Source organism: Sciurus vulgaris, assembly GCF_902686455.1.
Source record: "Sciurus vulgaris genome assembly, chromosome: 5".
NCBI lineage: Eukaryota > Metazoa > Chordata > Mammalia > Rodentia > Sciuridae > Sciurus > Sciurus vulgaris.
The window spans coordinates 113,938,824-113,957,703 of record NC_136465.1 but is presented as its reverse complement, the minus strand read 5'-3'; the positions used below and the strand labels follow the sequence as shown (position 1 = coordinate 113,957,703).

The 18,880-nt window shown below is 39.4% G+C and overlaps 1 protein-coding gene across 2 annotated transcripts in view; it reads right to left on the bottom strand.

Moving 5' to 3' along the window:
- Positions 1–18,880, bottom strand: part of SLC4A8 (solute carrier family 4 member 8) — a 72,238-nt gene that overhangs the window by 36,831 nt on the left and 16,527 nt on the right. For both annotated transcript variants that reach the window (XM_079143202.1, XM_079143203.1), the window contains exons 3-11: positions 11,577–11,723; positions 10,946–11,081; positions 9,499–9,659; positions 7,131–7,319; positions 6,049–6,140; positions 4,630–4,787; positions 3,747–3,834; positions 2,492–2,638; positions 891–991 (exon numbers count right to left, since the gene is read on the bottom strand). In XM_079143202.1, coding sequence (XP_078999328.1) covers positions 891–991; positions 2,492–2,638; positions 3,747–3,834; positions 4,630–4,787; positions 6,049–6,140; positions 7,131–7,319; positions 9,499–9,659; positions 10,946–11,081; positions 11,577–11,723 — 1,219 coding nt within the window. The remainder of the gene's footprint in view (positions 1–890; positions 992–2,491; positions 2,639–3,746; positions 3,835–4,629; positions 4,788–6,048; positions 6,141–7,130; positions 7,320–9,498; positions 9,660–10,945; positions 11,082–11,576; positions 11,724–18,880) is intronic.

Here is an 18,880-nt window from a genome sequence, read left to right as displayed (position 1 = left end):
TCCCATAATTTGGGGACACGACTGGATGTCACACCAATGCCAAATATCATCCTCTTTTACCACCTTCCTACCTGGGAAATAAAACCTCCTAATCTGGATTATTGTCTTCACCTACCATAAAATACCTTTTCCTTGGACATCTGTTTTTAAAATATTGGCTTAGAAGATTAGATTGCCTATTCTAAAACACACATACCTAAGATAGTACCTTTTTTCCCTACCAGGTAAGGGAGTTTCTTAACTTAAAATTATCGCCCAACATTTATCCATTTGTAGTGCATTCCATGCTACAGACCAGGTATCATTCTAAAAGTATTCATTCATTCATCAGATACTGAGCACACTCTATGTAGGGCACTATGCTATGTTCTAGGAATATGATGGAGTACCTGCCCTTTTGGAGCAAACAGTCTAGCAGGAAACTTGAATCAAGCAACAATTATAAAGTATGACAAGGGCTGTAATGGTGTGGGAAAGAGGGAGGATCAGAGATCAATGCTGAGGCATTACATAGCAGGAAAACCTACCTTCGACTATGGAGAATACTAGAAAGCTTTCCAAAGGAAGTGACACCTAAGCTGAGATGAGTTAATCAGGAGATGAGGAAGGCAGAGATTGTTCATATCAGAGTGAACAATGTGTGGGAAGGACTGGACATGAGACAGAACAGGATAGGTGGTTTCAGAGACTTGAATGAGTGAATGAATACAATATTTGATGTATTTATAATACTTATAATTGGTGATTCCATTTGAAAAGTCATCTCCACACAATAAAGTTCCACTATAGAAAAGAAGATTTAAAAAAAAAAAAAAAAAAAAGGATGCCTCTTTCCTTCACACAACTTCTGCACAATAAGCAGCATTAGCTGTGAAGCATCCTGAACTTACCGCCCAGTACGCTGAAGTTCTGGTCCACTATGACCCCCATGTGGTTCTGGTTCTATGTGGCAAACATTTCCATTTGGAACTCCAGGCATTTTCCTTTTCTCCTTTTAACAGAAGACCACAAAGTTAGTAAAGATAGTATTTATCTGTAGTTTCCTGCTAACAGTGGGGAGTGGTGATGGGATAACCCAAAAGCAACCCAAATGCTCAAGTGTTTGTAGTTTTCAAATGCATTTACTGATTTGATGCAATTTACTGACTTTCCTGGGGAATAAAAAAGTGTGTATTTATATATACAAAATTTCTTTTCCTCTCCAATACTGCCAGATTCCTTAACTGTATCTTGCCTAGAAACAAAAAGGGGGCTTTGGCAACAGAGTTTCAGTTTCAGATCTGCTTCTGTATAATCTTACTTTGCCTTAAAACCTTGCTCTAAGATTGTTTTATTCCTCATGTGTAAACTAAAGATAACAATACCTTTTGAATGGAACGTTGCTGAGAAAGTTGAATTCACATGTATAAAGCACCTGCCCTTGTACCTAGTACACAGAAGTTTTCTTCCTACTCTTAATATGTCAGAAAAGTAGGGAAACCCTATTTGTTCTCTCCTTACAACTTGGTGTCTTTTTTTCATTTGAGGACTTTGAATATAATATACTCTCAAGAAATGTTCTCCCTTCTCCTCTCTGCCATTTTACATCAATCCTTCAAAATTTGGCTTAAAATTCATGTCCAGACTGTAAATTGGTGTAACCTTCTGGAAAGTAGTATGGAGATACCTCAGTAAACTTCAAATGGAACCACCATTTGACCCAGTTATCCCATCCCCTCAGTATATACCCAAAGGACTTAAAGTCAGCATACTACAGTGACACAGCCATATCAATGGCTCAATTCACATTGATATGGCTCAATCCGCAATAGCTAAGCTATGGAACCAACCTAGGTGACCTTCCACAGACAAATGTGATATATATACACGGTGGAATATTATTCAGCCATAAAGAAGAATGAAATTATAGCATTTGTTGGTAAATGGATGGAACTGGAGACTATCATGCTAAGTAAAAGAAGTCAATCCAAAAAAAACACAAAGGATGAATGTTCCCTCTAATATGTGGGTGCTAATACAAAAAAGGGGAGGGGAAGGGAAGAATAGAAGTACTCTGGATTAGACAAAGGGGTATGAAGGAAAGGGATGGGGTATGGGATTAGGAAAGATAGTAGAATGAATTGGATATAACTTTTCTATGTTCATAAATGAATACACAACCAGTGTAACTCCACATTATGTAAACCACAAGAATGGGAAGTTATACTCCATGTATGTATAATATGTCAAATTACATTCTACTGTCATGTATAATTTAAAAGAACACATAAAAAATGTTTTAAAATTCATGCCCAGGTAACCATGAGACCTCATCACATCTGAACTAATCTATATTACTGCATATTCATTTTTTATTACTGTTCTGACATTCTAGGAGCCCCAAAACAGGGCCAGATCTCAATTTATTTAGTATGTGTCCACATGGCCTTTGCTTTTTTCATGGTGGGCACTCAGTAACACTAGCCACCACTGGCTAATGTGTGTACATTACCTGTGAAGGGACATTTTTGGGTGGCTCAATTCTAATGGAGGGGTCCCATTCCCCTGGAGGAAGTACCGTCACCTGGTCTAGGAACTCATCAATCCCTGCCAGGAGATCATCTCGCTCTTTTGCCTTATATGCCACATCATGAAAAATCTGCAGAAAAGAAAACACTCTTATGAAAGTTGAAAGTTACTTTAAAACAATTACCAAGGGGTTGGGGTTGTAGCTCAGTGGTAGAGTGCTTGCCTAGCACACATGAGGCACTGGGTTTGATTCTCAGCACCACATATAAATAAATAAAATAAAGGTCTATTGACAACTAAAAGTAATTTTAAAAAACAATTACCAAAAACAATTACCAATGGATATAGTAATAGAAGGATAAAATCTCTTGATTTTATCTCCGTCATAGGGACCTGAGAAGCAGAAAATTTAGCACAGACAAGTGCAAAGATAAAAGGTTAAAAAAAAAATGAAGCTAGAGATGAGGTGGGTCAAAAAGAATTAACAAATGTCTGCTAATATAAGAAGAAATAAGATATGACTCTAAAGTTGTAAAATGCTATTATCCTCTCAAAGGATGGGGAAAAATGATGCATGGAAAATTTTCTTGATCATAATGTTTACAAAAACAGGATGGAATTACAAAGGAAGGTCCTCCATGAAATAAGACTCCCAAAAAGAGCTGAAAAAACAGTCCATGCCTTCCTTTGCCCATTACAACATATCTTTGAAAGCCCAGCTTTGCAGTTTATATGTGCAACGTGGTCCTCACCGGGGTTGGCACTGTGGATTCAGCACAATGCCAAAATGGCTGGTGGCTTGGTATAGACAAGCAAGAATATTTACACAACACTGGCTGAGATCACACACCTGACCTTATACAAATTGGTCTCATTTATGTGGGAGTGAAGTTTTTTTGTCCAAATAGCTTAGATGTATTTAATTAATCATATTCTCTAGAAAGTTAAGTTAGTCTTACATGTATTTCTCTCCATATATTACTTGGCAATAATAATTTTCCCAGAAAAGGATTTCTCTTCATTCTTAATTACCCCAAAAGGGAGAGATAACAGGAAGAAAAATCCCCGAAAGGGCTTGATACTCCCACAAGAGGCTCTCAGAGAAGGGCACCGAACTGACTCCCAGGAGACAATGCAATTGTAATTATTTTATCTCCAATGACTAGCACTATACTTGGCACAGAGCAAACAATAAATATTTATTAAATGAATGAATGAAAAGCAGAAATGGCACATACCTCATCTGTCATGATGGTGGCCATGGATCTGCCAATCTCATGGTACTGCTGACCTTTTCCTACTGGGCCCAATAAGATAAACAAAAATCTGGCGAAATACACAGAAGAAATTACATAAGTAACTTGAAGAAGTGGCATCTTATTCCTCTCTAAACAGTAAAACATTTCTCTTGCCTATCAAAAAGAAATCATCACTGTACCTTTAGAGAGAAAGACAGACAGAGACAGAGACACACTAATATGGAACACTTCAAGTTGTCTTAACCTAATAGTTCCACTATGGGCACTGGAAGCTGTTTGTATGACATCATTCAATAATGTGGTTGTATTTTTTAGTGTTTCCCTAGACACAAATCCTAGCTATAGAAAGGACATCTTTTCAAAACATGGCATTATTGTACAAATTCAAGGCTATCTGACTATTATTCATTGTTCTAATAAGAAAATGACAGGGAAAGGAAAGGGATAAGGAAGTTGAAATGATTAAGCCCTGTAAAGAAGTCTAACTTCTGTTCTGGACATCTAAATACTCTCTGTAATTAGCGAGGCTCCAAATCACTGGCATCACCACCTTCAGAGCACATGAATAGCCTTTTGAACAAATGCAGGTATATGTGCGAACCACACAAACCCTGCAAGAACTGTGGAAAGAAACATCAATACCTTGACTTGAGGACATTTCCCTTGAATATGGCTCTGTAGAACTGGGAGAGTGAGATCTAGGTTTCCTATTATAACAAGTGACTGGCTTTGCTCACTGCTTAATTTTTAATACCATTCTCAAATTAATCAGTCCTAACTTTTGGTATTAGCTATCTTCCACCAGTGTTTTCATAAATTTGTACTCCAGATAGAATGTGCTGAGTTTTATCTTTGTCTTTACCTTGTTGGAATTGGTACTTCTGTTAGGCCTGAGAGAAGAACAGCTGGAGAGAGCCTCACAAAGGCAACGATGGGCCGATCCAAAGTATCCACCTCTCCAACCAGGACATTTGAGGCCTCTGCCCCAGTGGGAATTTTTTTCATGAAATGAAGGTCCACCTAAAAGTGCAAAAGAGCCTTCTGATAATTTGGGAGCCATCATCTTAAACACCAATCACTCTCCTCATCCGTGAATTTCACATTGTGATTTTATGGTTAACAAGTATTTTCTCATACTTTTTTTTTTTTTTGGTCCTTACAAAAACCCTGTCTGGTAGATAAGACAGGTCCTATTAGTAACACTATTTAAAAAATAAAAAATGAAACAATGGAGATCCAGAGAGCTAAAAGTTGACTTGCCCAGGGTATTAAGATAAAGAATCAAAATTAAATTCAGGTATTCCGAGGTCTGGGGGCAGGTGTGACTAAGTGATAGAATGTGTGCCTAGCATGTATAGTGCTCCAGGTTCAATTCTTAGCACTGCAAAACAAACAGCCAGGCAGGTGGTGCACATCTGTAATCCCAGTGGCTTGAGAGGCTGAGGCAGGAGGATCTGAGCTCAAAGCCAGCGTAAGCAACTTAGTGAGGCCCTCAGCAATTCAGTGAGATCCTGTATCTAAATAAAAGGGCTTGGACATGGCTCAGTGGTTAAGTGCCCCTGGGTTCAGTCCCTGGTACCAAAACCAAGCAAACAAACAAACATAAATCCAGGTATTCTGATTTGAATTCTACTCTACCTTGCCTCCCTGACTCTGGAACTCTGGGTCACATAATTTCACTTTTTAAATACTTAAATCCTCTATCAGAAGTTTCAGGTTTTCTAAATAAAACAGGAACCTAAGAGCAGAGAAAGTGACATGACACTATTTTTGTTTTAGAAAGACAGCGTCGGGGTAGACCAGAGCAAGGAGAGGTTAGAAGCAGGGAGATCAAGGCTTGGACCAGAAACTGCAGTGAGGTGCTGCTACTGCTGCAGGTCTCAGACACCACACTCATGGTCTGCAGGGAGAATTTCTACCAAGAGGTAGCAAAAGTACTGTTTTGGTAAAATGCTTGGAGATGAGAAGGAGCTGTAGAAGACTGACTACCAAAAACTATCTGAAAAATCAGGAGGTCTGGGTTGGTGAAGACTCTTAGTAGCTGGCCACAGTTTTCAGCATTTTGAATCTGGAGGAACAAACTGACAAGTCAGTCCCACTTGGAGCTGGGGTAGTAGGGAGAAGACAAGAGCAGATGGACCTCCTTTTCCACAGAAGCAGCTCTGGTCTTGGAAAAAGGGTCTTGAAATAGCAAAGCTTACTTATATTCCAGCAGTTGGACCCTGGGTTCCACTAAAGATAACCTTAAGCTTTGAAGTCAACTTCCCATGTCTCTCCTTACCTTGCTTAAGTCTACAGGACTGTGTTCACAATTTACTCCATTTTTTACTTCAAGATTTGTAGCTGGAACAGACTGAGGAGATAAGGTTTGACCTATATGGAGAAAAGCAAACAGAATACTCTAAGTGCCTGACCTTTTCCTTGTGTGACACACCCTATCCATCACCAGATGGCTATGATTTCTGCAAAGTCTACATGGAGAAAAGTTTAAGATGACTATGAAGCCATACCTATCTCCTTAACTCCTAGTTAGTGGTAGGGGGAACAGAGGTCTTATTCCTAAGTCTTATTACTTTTGTACCTTTCTGAACATATTTATGACCCTCTTTTATTTTTCTATTAAAGCAATTATTCTTAATCAGAAGTGCACAGGAGAGACTCCTATGGAGAACTTTTAAAAAATACAGATTCCCAGGCATATGCCTACTCATTGTAATTCAGTATATGAGGACACCAAAAGATGAACACAGATGAGGCCCTGCCTGGCCACAGGAAGGAGAACCAAACAGCAATTGAAATTCAGTGAGTGTTTACAACCTACCATGTACCTGACTAAAGGCTCTACAGAGATTAATTCATTGAAATCTCACAATATACTAGAAGAGTAGGTCCTATTATTATCTTTATCTTACCAGAGAAAGTAAGAAAGAAGTTTAGTAGGTCATATGCTTTGCAAGTGGTAAAGCCAGAATCATAAGCCTAGAAGTCTGACTCAGGGGTCTACACTATTGTATTTCATCTCCCAAATCTAAAATGTTTGTTTATTCCTAAAAGGTTCCATTTGCCTTCTCTGACCCCAAATTACTGCCACTGTGGATATGGTTCAAAAGCTGCATCAGTTCTGAGAGCACTCTGGGGTCCAAATCCCTTATCTTGGGTCCACTGAGATCTATCAAAAGCAAGCATTCCAAGTGCTGCAAGAGAGATGGGGACCAGTCCCAGCTACTCAACTCACCAGTCAACAAAGTACAGTGTCTGAGTGAGCATGGAAACACATTGACAAGTACAGTAACTCAGCATCTCCAACTAGTTCCCCAACACTTATTAATAAACAGAAACAATAACTGTTAATAATAACCTTACCATTTTTATCCATCGAATGTGGATCAGACTGCTTCTTGCCAACTTCAGCAAAGGAACGAACAATAGGAATAAGGTTGTTTCTCTTCTTTTCATTCTGATGATGGTGCTTTTTGAGAAGGGCTTCCCGCACTTTGACCCTCATGCTGTCATTTAGGTCACTGAACAGTTCTTGCTGGTCCAGGATTAGGTCTAGAAAGTAGATGTTCATAAGAACACTCAAACTGAGGGCATGAGGTGCTCTCCTTTCTTGGTTTTTGTAATAACTTGAATGGTGACCACCCAAAAGATTTATGTCTTTACTGCCCCCACCCAAACCTGTGAATGTTACTTTATTTTTTAAAAAGGTCTTTGCAGATGTAATGAAGTTAAAGATCTCAAGGTGAGTTTATCTTGGATTCTTAGGGTGGGCCCTAGATCCAATGGCAAATGTCCTTAAAAGAGACACACAGAAGAGGGATATAGAAGGGGAGAAATCTATATGAACACAAAGAAACAAATCTTTGGAGTGATGCAGCCATAAGCCAAGAACACCTAGACCAACGAGATGTTTGAAGCCAGAAGGAGCAAGCAATACTTTTCCCCACAAAAGCCTTCAGAGAGAGCATGGCCTTTCCAAATCTTGATTTTGGACTTCTGGCTTTCAGAACTGTGAAAGAATAAAGTCTGTTGTTTTAAGCCACTGAGTTTGTGGGAAATTGTTACAGCCATCCTAGGAAACTAATACAAATTTTATGACCAGTGCCTGATTCTTCTCCCACCTCTCTGAGAACTACTTCTCAGTCTCTTTGGCTAACCTTTTTTCTTCCAGTACCCAAAAACCCTCTAAGCTACCCATTGAAGTTTTCCAGTTTCTGTCCTCAGTCTTCTAATCTTCCTTCCTCTAATAATCTCAACCACCTCTAAGACTATAAGCACCAGCTGCTTGTGAATTTATGACCCCTAAAACTATATCCTAGTTCAGATCTCTCTCCTAAGCACGAGATCGAAGTTCCAATGACCCATTAGACATATCCATCTAGATGTCCCATACACCCCTAGAATTCAGTAAGTATAAAATCAAACCCATTCTCTTTTCCACTAGACCTGCATCTTTTCTAGCCACCCAGTCACCTAAACCAGGATTCTTAACTCTTTCAGTACCCCAACTAATCTGCCAAATGAGTCTCATCAGTTCTATATCCCCAATTTTACTGGAAATTGTCTCACTCCTTTTCCTCCCCTACTACTACTGCTCATAGTGCAGGCAAAGTCTCACTAAAGTCTAAACCATTTCTCCCTTCAATTCACCTTCCATATTGCATTCATCATTATCTCTTTAGTGTGAAAATTGTGGATAGGTCATTACCCTGCCAAAATATGTCCAGTGTCTCCCCATTGTTTACATGGAGTTATAGCTTCAATAACTTCCAGGGATTCTTCTATGTTAAGGTACAACATAAACCTTTTAAGGGACCATCATGGAATTTCAAACATTAGCCAAAAGGATGCAAAATGTAGATGTGACCCTAGTGGTTAACACAAGAGTTCTGTTTTTCACAATCAGTGGTACTTCTGGGGGCACCTCCTTTGAAAGGAGGGAGCTACAGGATTCCATCACAGCTGACCCCTCCCTTGGGTCCCCATGTGACCCTAGAGAAGCAGAATTACTTTGATACTTGAAATGAAGAAAGGTATGAAAACATCTTTATTTAATCTGTCTAGCTGAATAGAGCCCATCTGAGGGGCAAGTCCCCATAGGCACCCAGGTGTTTCTTCAACTCTGATCCCAAAACATAGTAACATCCAATCACATCAGGAAACTCCATAAGACATAGACTTCCCCTTCACATCCTGCTGAAAAAGTGGGAGTACTTGGGCTTGATTTCCTACATATCTTTTCTAGATGCCATATTTTAAAATCTTTTGATTCTCTTTAACTCCCTCTTCTCTGCACAACTCCCATTGCCCCTTTCTCTAAGTATTCTTTTAGAGGAGGATACTGGGGGTTTAACTCAGGGGCAATTTACCACTGACCAAATTATTCTTAAGCACATCTTTGTTGTCATGCTTACTTTTAATTGCTGATTCATGACCATTACTCCACCAGAAGGTAAGATCCTTGAACCATCTTCCTGTATAATCCAGGTCTCACACATTATGAAGTGTATAATAGATACAAAATAAATGTTTGCTGAATGAACCAGCAAATGCAAGACTAAGCACTGTGTTATCTGAATCCCATGATGAGCTGGGAAATAGAGTAGCTTACTTACCCACCACTGAGGACATCGAGGTCAAGAAGGCTATGACTTGCCTAAGAACACACTACCACTATTCTTCCCTCTAAACCATACACAAGCATTCCTTTTTTATCTTCACCTAACCTTACCTGAAATTTCTTCTATGCTATTTGCATGCATATCCAGAAGGACAGTTCCATTAATGAGGCAGCTCCTTAGCTCAAAGAGACTATGCAATGAAAGGGTTGCCACATAAGGCTTGCTCCAGCGCTCTCCCCCATCCTCAACATCTTCTTCAAACTTCAGCCACCTAAAAGCATTACAAATAACTAGATGCCAAAGACAGAAAGTGCAAAATTTTCAAGAGAGAAAAATATTTGAATAGTCATGTTGAACACTGTAAGATCTGATCTATATGCTCGGGATACATTGTTACAGTGAAAAAAGGAAGTTATAAAACAGTACAAGATTGAGTATAGTTTAATTTCATTTTTATCTAAAGAAAAATTTAAAAATACAAACATAAAAAAATGTATGACACCAACTATATTCCTTATTATTTCTAGAGTAGTGGGATTACAGAGAATTTTCATTTTCTTCCTTTTTCCTATCTTTATTTTCTAACTTTCTATAATAATAATAAGCATATATTATCTGCACAATTAAAAATAGATCTAGTCTATACCACTTGGACATATTGCCAAATCATATTAATAAAACAATATTTTTCTTTTTTATCAGTGTTTTGTATGATCTTTAGTGTTCAATGTTCTATGTGACCTTTAGAAGTCTATGATGACAGAATGGCAAAAAGATTGCCTTTTCACCTGATATAAGATTGACTGTTCTGTTTAACCATCTATCCATAGAAAATGTCCATAATACAGCAGGTATCCAGGAATAGCTATTTCAATGAGACCTGATGCCACATTTTCCTAGTTTCCCACCTTTCCTCCTAATGTTCAGGCATGCTAGCTTTGTATCATCTGTCACAATCACTGGCCAGTTACTAGAGGAGCCTAGACATCACCTTGGTTTATCTGACGACTCTTCTGGGACTTGAATCAGACAAACAGAGCTACTCTACAGCAACTCCAGGAAATCTAGCATTGGGTTGGTTATAATCCCAAAGGTCTCTGGCAAGTTTGAACTGTCCCAGAGGAAATTAAAGTCTCAAAAATTCTGGGACTGTCAATCAATTAAAACCCAAATGACCCTATGGTTCACCTACAGAAAAAGTCTGGATCTATGCTTACTGTTTGCTCAGCCAGGTCACAACCAAGGTGGCCCTGTCCAGCATCTTCTAAACCAGGCCTGTATTATCAAGAGAGCCCTTGAACTTACTCTGACCATCAAGCAAATGGAAGGATTCCCTCAAAGTTACATGTGTATGTAACCAATTCCATGCTCAAGTTCACTTAGCAAAAAGTATGACCAGAGACATAAAATGACCAATACTAAGATTCCTCATAGAAGACTCTGGAACAGCAGTCCCCATTGTCATTTATCACTTCTCCCAAAAAGAAATAAAAGGCAAGCAGGACCATCATTTTGCCTGCCCAAGCAGATCTTGTTCCAGGTTATCTTAGGCCTCACCTCGCTGTCTCCTTCCACTCTGCATCTTCTCCCTCTTTCATACAGATCTCATCCAGCTCTGTGAACAGCTCATGAGGAACATGCTCCTCATCTTCCTCAGTGCCAAGAATGAACTGAACACGCTGAGATGGTGTGTCTAGGAAATCAACCAGAAAGAGAGATCTGCATCTAGCCTCAAAGCCAGAACAAAAATAGCATCCTGCCTTATCTAATGACTTCAGGAATATATAGAAAAGGATCCCGAGTTCAGATCACAGAGTTTCCTTTCTTTTCAGAGAAAAAGCTATTCTGTGGAAGCAGTTTAATGAGGGGGCAAATTTATGAACTAAGGTCACTTACAGAAATCCCATAGCCCCCCCCCCCAAAAAAAAATCGCACAAATTTGATCAAAAGGAATGGTTAACTCTCTAGCAAAGGATTTTACCTATTATGGTATGGACTGGGAAGGAGTTACTAAACTGTTGAGTTTTCATGAAGAAACTTTTGGTTCTTAGAGGATTACTCCTTGGAAGCAAGCTCTGAAAACCTTACTAACAGTCTAGAGAATCAGGAGCATCTGCTTCTGTCCCTCACACACACCTCAGCCTCACCAAGCCTCCTGGGTACCCACCCTCCTTCCCCAGGCTGTTACCATGGGCTAGAGCTTCCAGACCCTCCTCTCCCTGGCTGGCTCCTTTGCCCCGCCCTCGTCTTCGGTGCTTCTGGCCATGGGTGCGGTGGTGCCGATGACTCTGCCGGCCCAGTGGCATCCGAACCCCCACATACAGAGTTCTGTGACCTGGAAGGAAGCAGAAGGTCTGTGGAGAAAACTCCTTTAGTAAAAGGAGCCTAGCATAGTTAATAGCAAAAGGATAATAGAAAAGATCACAGTTTTTTGGAAATAACAAAATTTCAAAGACTTCCAGGACTAAAGATGTAGCAATCTCAGAGGTGAAGGTGTCTTCTTTTGTCCTGCATGTGGCTGCAAACCTTACAGGGATTTTGGGAAGAAGATAAAAGAAATAATGTGTTTTAGGGGTTGGCGATAATACTCAGTGGAAAAGTGCATGCTTAGACCACCCCCTAAAAAGGAAATGAATATGATTTGCAAACTGTAAAGGCCTATAAGATCTGTTATTATTATTATAATTATAATCTAACTTTTAAAAAGGCAATACAATTTGCTTATGATGTTTCTGGCAAGTCTTGGCAGGGAAGCAGTTGAAAAGTGTTTAAGAGCACAATTAGGGCTCAAAACAGCCTTCCTGGGTCCAAGACTCCATTTTATCATTTGCGCCACGTGACCTAGAACTAGTTATCTAATCTCCCTGTGATTCATCTTTTAGAAGATATACTAAAAACTCACTTTTTAGACTTATAGCCTGTCATAAACAGTAAATAAGATAATGCATATAAAATGCTTAATGTAATGCCAGAATACATTGGTCAATATATTCTGGGATCAGCTTCCATTTTTTTTTCCTTGCATTGTAGAATATACAATCTAAAATAGTAGTAAAAGACTAGTTATAAATCATAAGGAGCATGACACTGGGTTTAAAGAGAAATATTAAGTACATAGAGTGAGGAACATGAGAAAGTAAGTGATACAATAACATTCTACTCTAGTTCCTTCCCTCCTCCTCCCTCACTCCTTCAATAAGCCTGTTTTTTATTTTAATTTTCCTACTGACTTCACCTGCCTTCCTGCCAAACCTAGAGCCCAGAATCAGTAGCTACAGAGCTTCACCACACCCAAAACACAGCCTTGGTCTTCCCGTATTTCCACCTGATTTCTACAGATCTACAGTACTGCAGATCTCAGACACACTCCCCATCTCCTGCCACAGAAGCTATTTCAATCTTTAACCACTATCTTCAAATCCACAACCTTATGCACATTCCCTCCTTCTGGTCAGATGACTTTGCTTCATATTTTACTAAGAAGACTTAGGCCCTCTCATGTGAACTTCCTCCATCTCAATCTGGCTCCTTCTCTTGGTCAGGCTCTCAATACCATTGCTTCCCACCCCTCTGGAGTCCCTGTGCATCAACTATCCTCAGCCTCTCCTTTCCATGCATTCCTTCCACAGGTTTCTCCTGACTGATCTTAAAAGGAAATCTTCCCAATGCAGTACTTCTCTCAAGTTTCCAAGTTTCCATCTTTCCTTCCTTCTCCATCAAACCATTTTCAAGAACTCACTGACATAACTCTCTTTCCTCACCAACTCCTTGTTCCATAAAAGTTGTTCCTTGTCCCATGAAAGTTAAAAAAGCAGGGGGCCTCCTTCCTGCCTCTTATACTAAATTAACCTTACAAACTAATCCTCCTGATCACAGCTTTGATCATAGCTCATCCCTCTGAATTCATGATCTTCATGATTAATCCTCAGCCTCCTTTCTAGTATTTTCTTCTGTTAGGACAAGTTATACATTTAATGTGAAAATTAAAAGAAGACCTCTAAAAGAACTAAGTGATCTGCCTAAGAGAGATAAAAGGGAAATCCTCCATGCTCATACAAAACAAACATTCTGGAGGAAAAAATAACCTAGAGATGTACATCTTCTGCACCTCTCCTAGTAACAGAATGGCCTGGTTGTCACTCCATCTCCTTATGGCCTTGGCTGCTGCATCCACTACCCCCTCACACCATTTTTCTGTACCTGAACCAACCAAATTGTTATTCTACAAATGTGCCAGTGCTTTCTGGGCACTGACTTGGTTCTCTCATCCAAGATTCTTTGCAAATGCACTTTCCTTCTTGTTATTATTTCTGATTTCCTGATCAGATATACTGCCTCATTTCTCTAAATACTCAGAGCCCTTGGTTAACACTTTTCTCATAAACTTATTTTTCTGCCTTGTATTAAGTTTAGCAGCTGTCTTATCTTCTCACTACTCAGCTGCAAGCTCCTCAAGGTCCTAGGTCAGACTCTCTTCTCAGAATTCCTAGCATAGGCTCTTAAACATTGTCAGTGCTCCACAAACATTCAGCAAATGGAATGCCTCCTAAGAGTCTCCCCCAGGAGGGAAACCTCCTAGGACCCCCTCAGGAATATGCCATGTGACTGAAGAGGGCCTTTGCTTTGAAAGATGCTACAAAAGCAACCTGTAACCAAAGTGAGTGTGTTTAGGGTAGATGAAGCACTCACCAGGGCATCAGGGGATTGAGAAGATCCTTAGCAACCTGAGAATGGAAAGCTTAATCAGGAAGACTTCCCAGAAAGGGGGACTTTAGGAGAAAAGTTGCCAACTCCTCATCTTTTCTCAGCAGTGGGATTTCCTAAAACTGCACTCAGCTTCCTTGATAGTGCTCCCCACTTCCAAGTGGGGATAAAGAGCCTTGGGTGTTGCTCTAATGTCCCTTTGTCTATTTCCCCCTCCTTTTCTTTGACTTCTCTGCTTTCCAAATTCCAAAGTGATAAAGCAAAACCGAATAGAAACAGTAAGGACTAGAAGAGAAAGGATCAGAGATTTGTTAGAATATAGAGAGATAGAAGGATAAAATGTTTAGCATCTGATGGAATTGTATCTTTTACCCTCCTCCAGTCTTAGAATAGTTCTAGGTTGTCTCATACATCATATGCATCTCAGGACATCTTGCAACTTTACAGAAAGAGAAATAGAGAATCAGGCATATTGGCACACAGCTGTAATCGCAGCTACTCAGAAGGATGAGGCAGGAGAATCACAAGTTCAAGGCCAGCCTCAGTAACTTAGCAAGATACTGTCTCAAAATAAAAAAATAAAAGGGCTGGGGATAGGCTGGGGTTATAGCTCAGTGGTTGAGTGCTTGCCTAGCACATGTAAGGCCCTGGGTTCGATCCTCAGTACCACATAAAAATAAATAAATAAAATAAAGGTATTGTGTCCATCTACGATAAAAAATTATTTTTTAAAAGGCTGGGGATTTGGCTTATCAGTAGAGTACCCTGGGTTCAATTCCCTGTACCACAAAAAGAAAGAGAAATATAGAGTCAGAGGAGATCATCTGCTAAGAATTAGGATTCTAGACCTCTGACGTTATCAGTATAAAGTGCATAAAATATTAAAATGACTAAATTGAATACCATTTGTTAACTAATAATGTTCCACTATAGTATAACAGTGAAGTTCCTATAGTACACTACTGAGATCAATCCAGGTAGCATTAGCAACAGACTGGAGTCATCTAATTGTATCAGGTCCTGTCCAAAAGGCCGGGGATACAGTAGAGAATGGCAGTCTTCAGGATACATATTCTAGTTGAGGAAGACAGACATCATGAAAATAAAAAGATATTACTTTAAATATCAATAATTACTAAGAATCAAAGATAAAGTGTGAGAGTGTCTGTAATAGGGCGTAGAATGGAGAAGGAAGACTATTTATTATCAGTATTAGTGATTGTACCAAGAGGTTCAAGCTCAAGTAATTGAACTTTACCACTAAGCTACATCCCAGTTCTTTTCATTTTTTATTTTGATACATGGTCTCACTAAGTTGCTTAGGGCCTCACTAAGTTGCCCAAGCTGGCCTCAAACTTAAAATCCTCCTGCCTCAGTCTCCTGAGTGGCTGGGATTACAGCCATGTTACACCATACCTGGCAAGAAGCAAGACCTTAGCTAAGATGATTAGAGGGGAAGTAATGAGTAATGAGAAGGTAAGGCCATAAATATTGGGAGAAGATTATTCTAGGGAAAGGAAGATTGAGTTCATAGGCCCTAAGCTGGGATATGCAGGGCTCATTCCAAGGCAAAATGACAGTTAGAAATGCCAGAGCAAGATAGAAAAGGGAAGGAAAGGATGTAGAAGAGGACAGAAAGACAGGTAGAAGCAGATTGTGGTGAATCCATTGGCCCTGAAAAACACAATTAGATACCAAAGAACCACTTCAATGGTCCCTAAATTGGTGATGTTGAAAAGACTGGTACATGTAGGTAGAGCTGGACTTAGGAAAAGAACAGCCTCACTGAAGTTCTTCAATTGACCCACCTCAACCATGGGCTTCCTCTTTCCTCCAAATGCCCCCAAAAGTCAGGCAGGCTATGAAATCCACTTCTCTTTGAGCACATTCCAAATACTTCTAATAAGCTCACACTATAATGTTGCTAGTATTATTTAATTTTAACTGTAATCTAAAGAGAAGTTGAGGAGGCAGTGATTAGGTATTAGATTCTGTGTTATTAGATCTCATTTTGTTCGTTCATTATCTCACTATCAATATTAGAGTAAAAACAAGGAGGCTGGACCTCCTTGTTGACTTCCTACATCTCACCCAGATGATGATGAGTCCAGGTTCTACTATTCAAGTCCTAGAAAAGGTTCAGGCTAGGTCACTCTTTGGAGATAACACAATGGTTCAATTGTTCTAACTATCCCTACTCTGCAGAGAGGGATCACAGAAGGGGCTCAGTAAATGTTTGTTGACTAATTAATATACAGCTTTGCTATATATATATACAGACATATAAATTGCTACTCTGCGAGTCTGAGCATAATAGGGAAGACATCCTTCAGTGCCTTTGATGATTCTGGAGCAAGTAAGATAAAGCTTAAATCTTAAGAGAAGGAAGACACACTCTTAGAAAACACCAGAGAGATGCACAGAAATGAAAACAAGCTCAACAGGGGTCATAGCTAAGAAGGATCAAGTGGTTGTTGGAAAATTAGACATCAGTTTCTAGGCTGGGAATTCTGAAGCAGAGATTTGTATTTTCTGAGTAGAACTGAGAGAAAAGATGACACACAAATACACACCAAGAAGGAAGTAGCACCAATAAAGTTTAGTCCATATAACCGGATTCTGGCAGCCCATTGCCTTTACCAAACTAATCCTATGGCCACTTGGTTGGCATTCAGTTACTCTCCTACAGTCTTTACCCTTTCATCTACCTACTAACTCACCAAAAAAAAAATTTCTTCCCATCTAATTCCTCATTCTTTTTTTATATTCAGTGTTGAAATTATTTTATTGTGGCTATCTGTATCCAAAAAATTATTCTAATTTGGTAAAACTTATGAGAAAGATGAACATTAGTGTGTATTTTTAAAAATAATTCTGTATCCACATATACGGAGTAAGCATTATTAAGCTGGCACTGAATCTTGTGGAGCAGGATAGAAACCAAGGTATGACCATGCCATTGGCAGAGACTGATCTACCAATGAAAAGTGCAATACACTCACACTGTTTACCAAGCGCTCTCAGAGAACTCATTAGCATATACTAAAGGATGTTCTGCTCCCCTGGGTTTAGAGGTTGACTCAAAGTCAATCACCACAGGGGGAAATCTAATGTATAGAACAGATGTCAGCCTTTATTTAAAAAGTAATAATTATGACCAAATTGTTCTTATGTCTGTTAAAAACTTACTAGAAGACATTAAACTTATTCCAGGATTCATAAATCTAGTATTTAATCAGGAATAATGACCTGCCAGAAAAAAATGGAAAAAAAATTCCTCTAACTAAAGGAACTGCCCTGTTTTCTTCTGGAATGAAAGCACATCATGGACTATTTCTCTTCTTGAACTTATCTCTGAAGAGGTGTTCTAATGTTTGTATTTGAAAGTGTCTGTGCGTATGTGTGCATATGTGTGTGTGTATATATATGTTATATACATACATTATATGCATACATATATGTATATATATACATATAAATATATATGGCAACATCATGATACAGTACATCTTCTCTTACTGACAGAATTAGTTGATGCAAAAAGACCCACATTTACAACTTAGAACAATGTCTAGACACTAAATCTCAGAAACCGTTCTGAAAATGGGATTAGGGAATGGTTTATGTCATGTAGGTGGTGAGTGTGGAATAAAGGAACAGGAAGGCCTGGAGCTTTCTCTGCAGTCAGAACTTTATATCATAGCAAGTGTATTATTGAATCAGAACACAATTTATTTCTGTCTTTCATCGAACTGGGACTGATTTTATTCCATCTCTTCAAGAGATGCTGTCACCCTGAGTTCAGCCTTACTGAATCCAAAGAATATACTTAAGAGTGAATCAAGGGTGGCCCCCACAGCCTGGTCAATCCTATAGCAAATCCCAACTCCCCCTCTTCTTCTCCAGAACTGCTCTAGAACATATCAAGCCTGGGGGCGGGTACTAATATTTGTCCTCCATTTGTCTGTAGTGCTTTTTAAAAAAGTGCTAACATAGAAAAGACCCTGGGTTTCAGAAAGGTCTATGCATAAGGGACCATTTCCCAACACACTATCCTCTAGAAATACTGTCATCATATGTGACTTTATAGCAAAGTAGAACATTGCAGAAGGAACAGATGATGTCATCTGGAGATGCTGATCCTGCTGCAAATTACTCAGCTGACTTCTGTGGATGAAGCCTAGTCCTCAGGATCCAAAAGAGCTGCCCAGGTTTATAATTCTATTCCCAAATAGACAAAGGTATTCATAAATGCTTACCCCTGTTGCTAGAGGACAACTAAACCAATAGCAACGTGCCCCAAGGTGTAATGAGAGGGTAGAGACAATAGGATTGTCAGCCCAGAAGAGGAGGTGGGAACAACATAAAAATGCCTACCTGATGGAGCACCTGATGGAGATTCAATATTGAGATTGAATCTTTAATGCTGGATACTTTCTTCCCTTGCAAGCAGTGTGCCAAAATGAAAAGAGCAGGATTCTATCCAATGATATTAAGCTAGATGACACTATGTAGTTTCCCCAGATGTAAAATTTAGATAGTGATACCTGCCTAGGGTACTAAGAAGATGCAAAAGACAACTTGCATAAAGTGCTTAATCTGATACCTAAAATAAAAGGACATTTAACAAACAGTAGTCTCTCACTCCACACCCTTTCCCTATCTGTCCCACTTTCTCTCATTTACTGATACCCACAATGTCTCTTCATCTGTCTGGTCAAAATAACTTGGAAAGGGCTGGGGAGATAGCTCAGTCGGTAGAGTGCTTGGGCCCTGGGTTTGATCCCC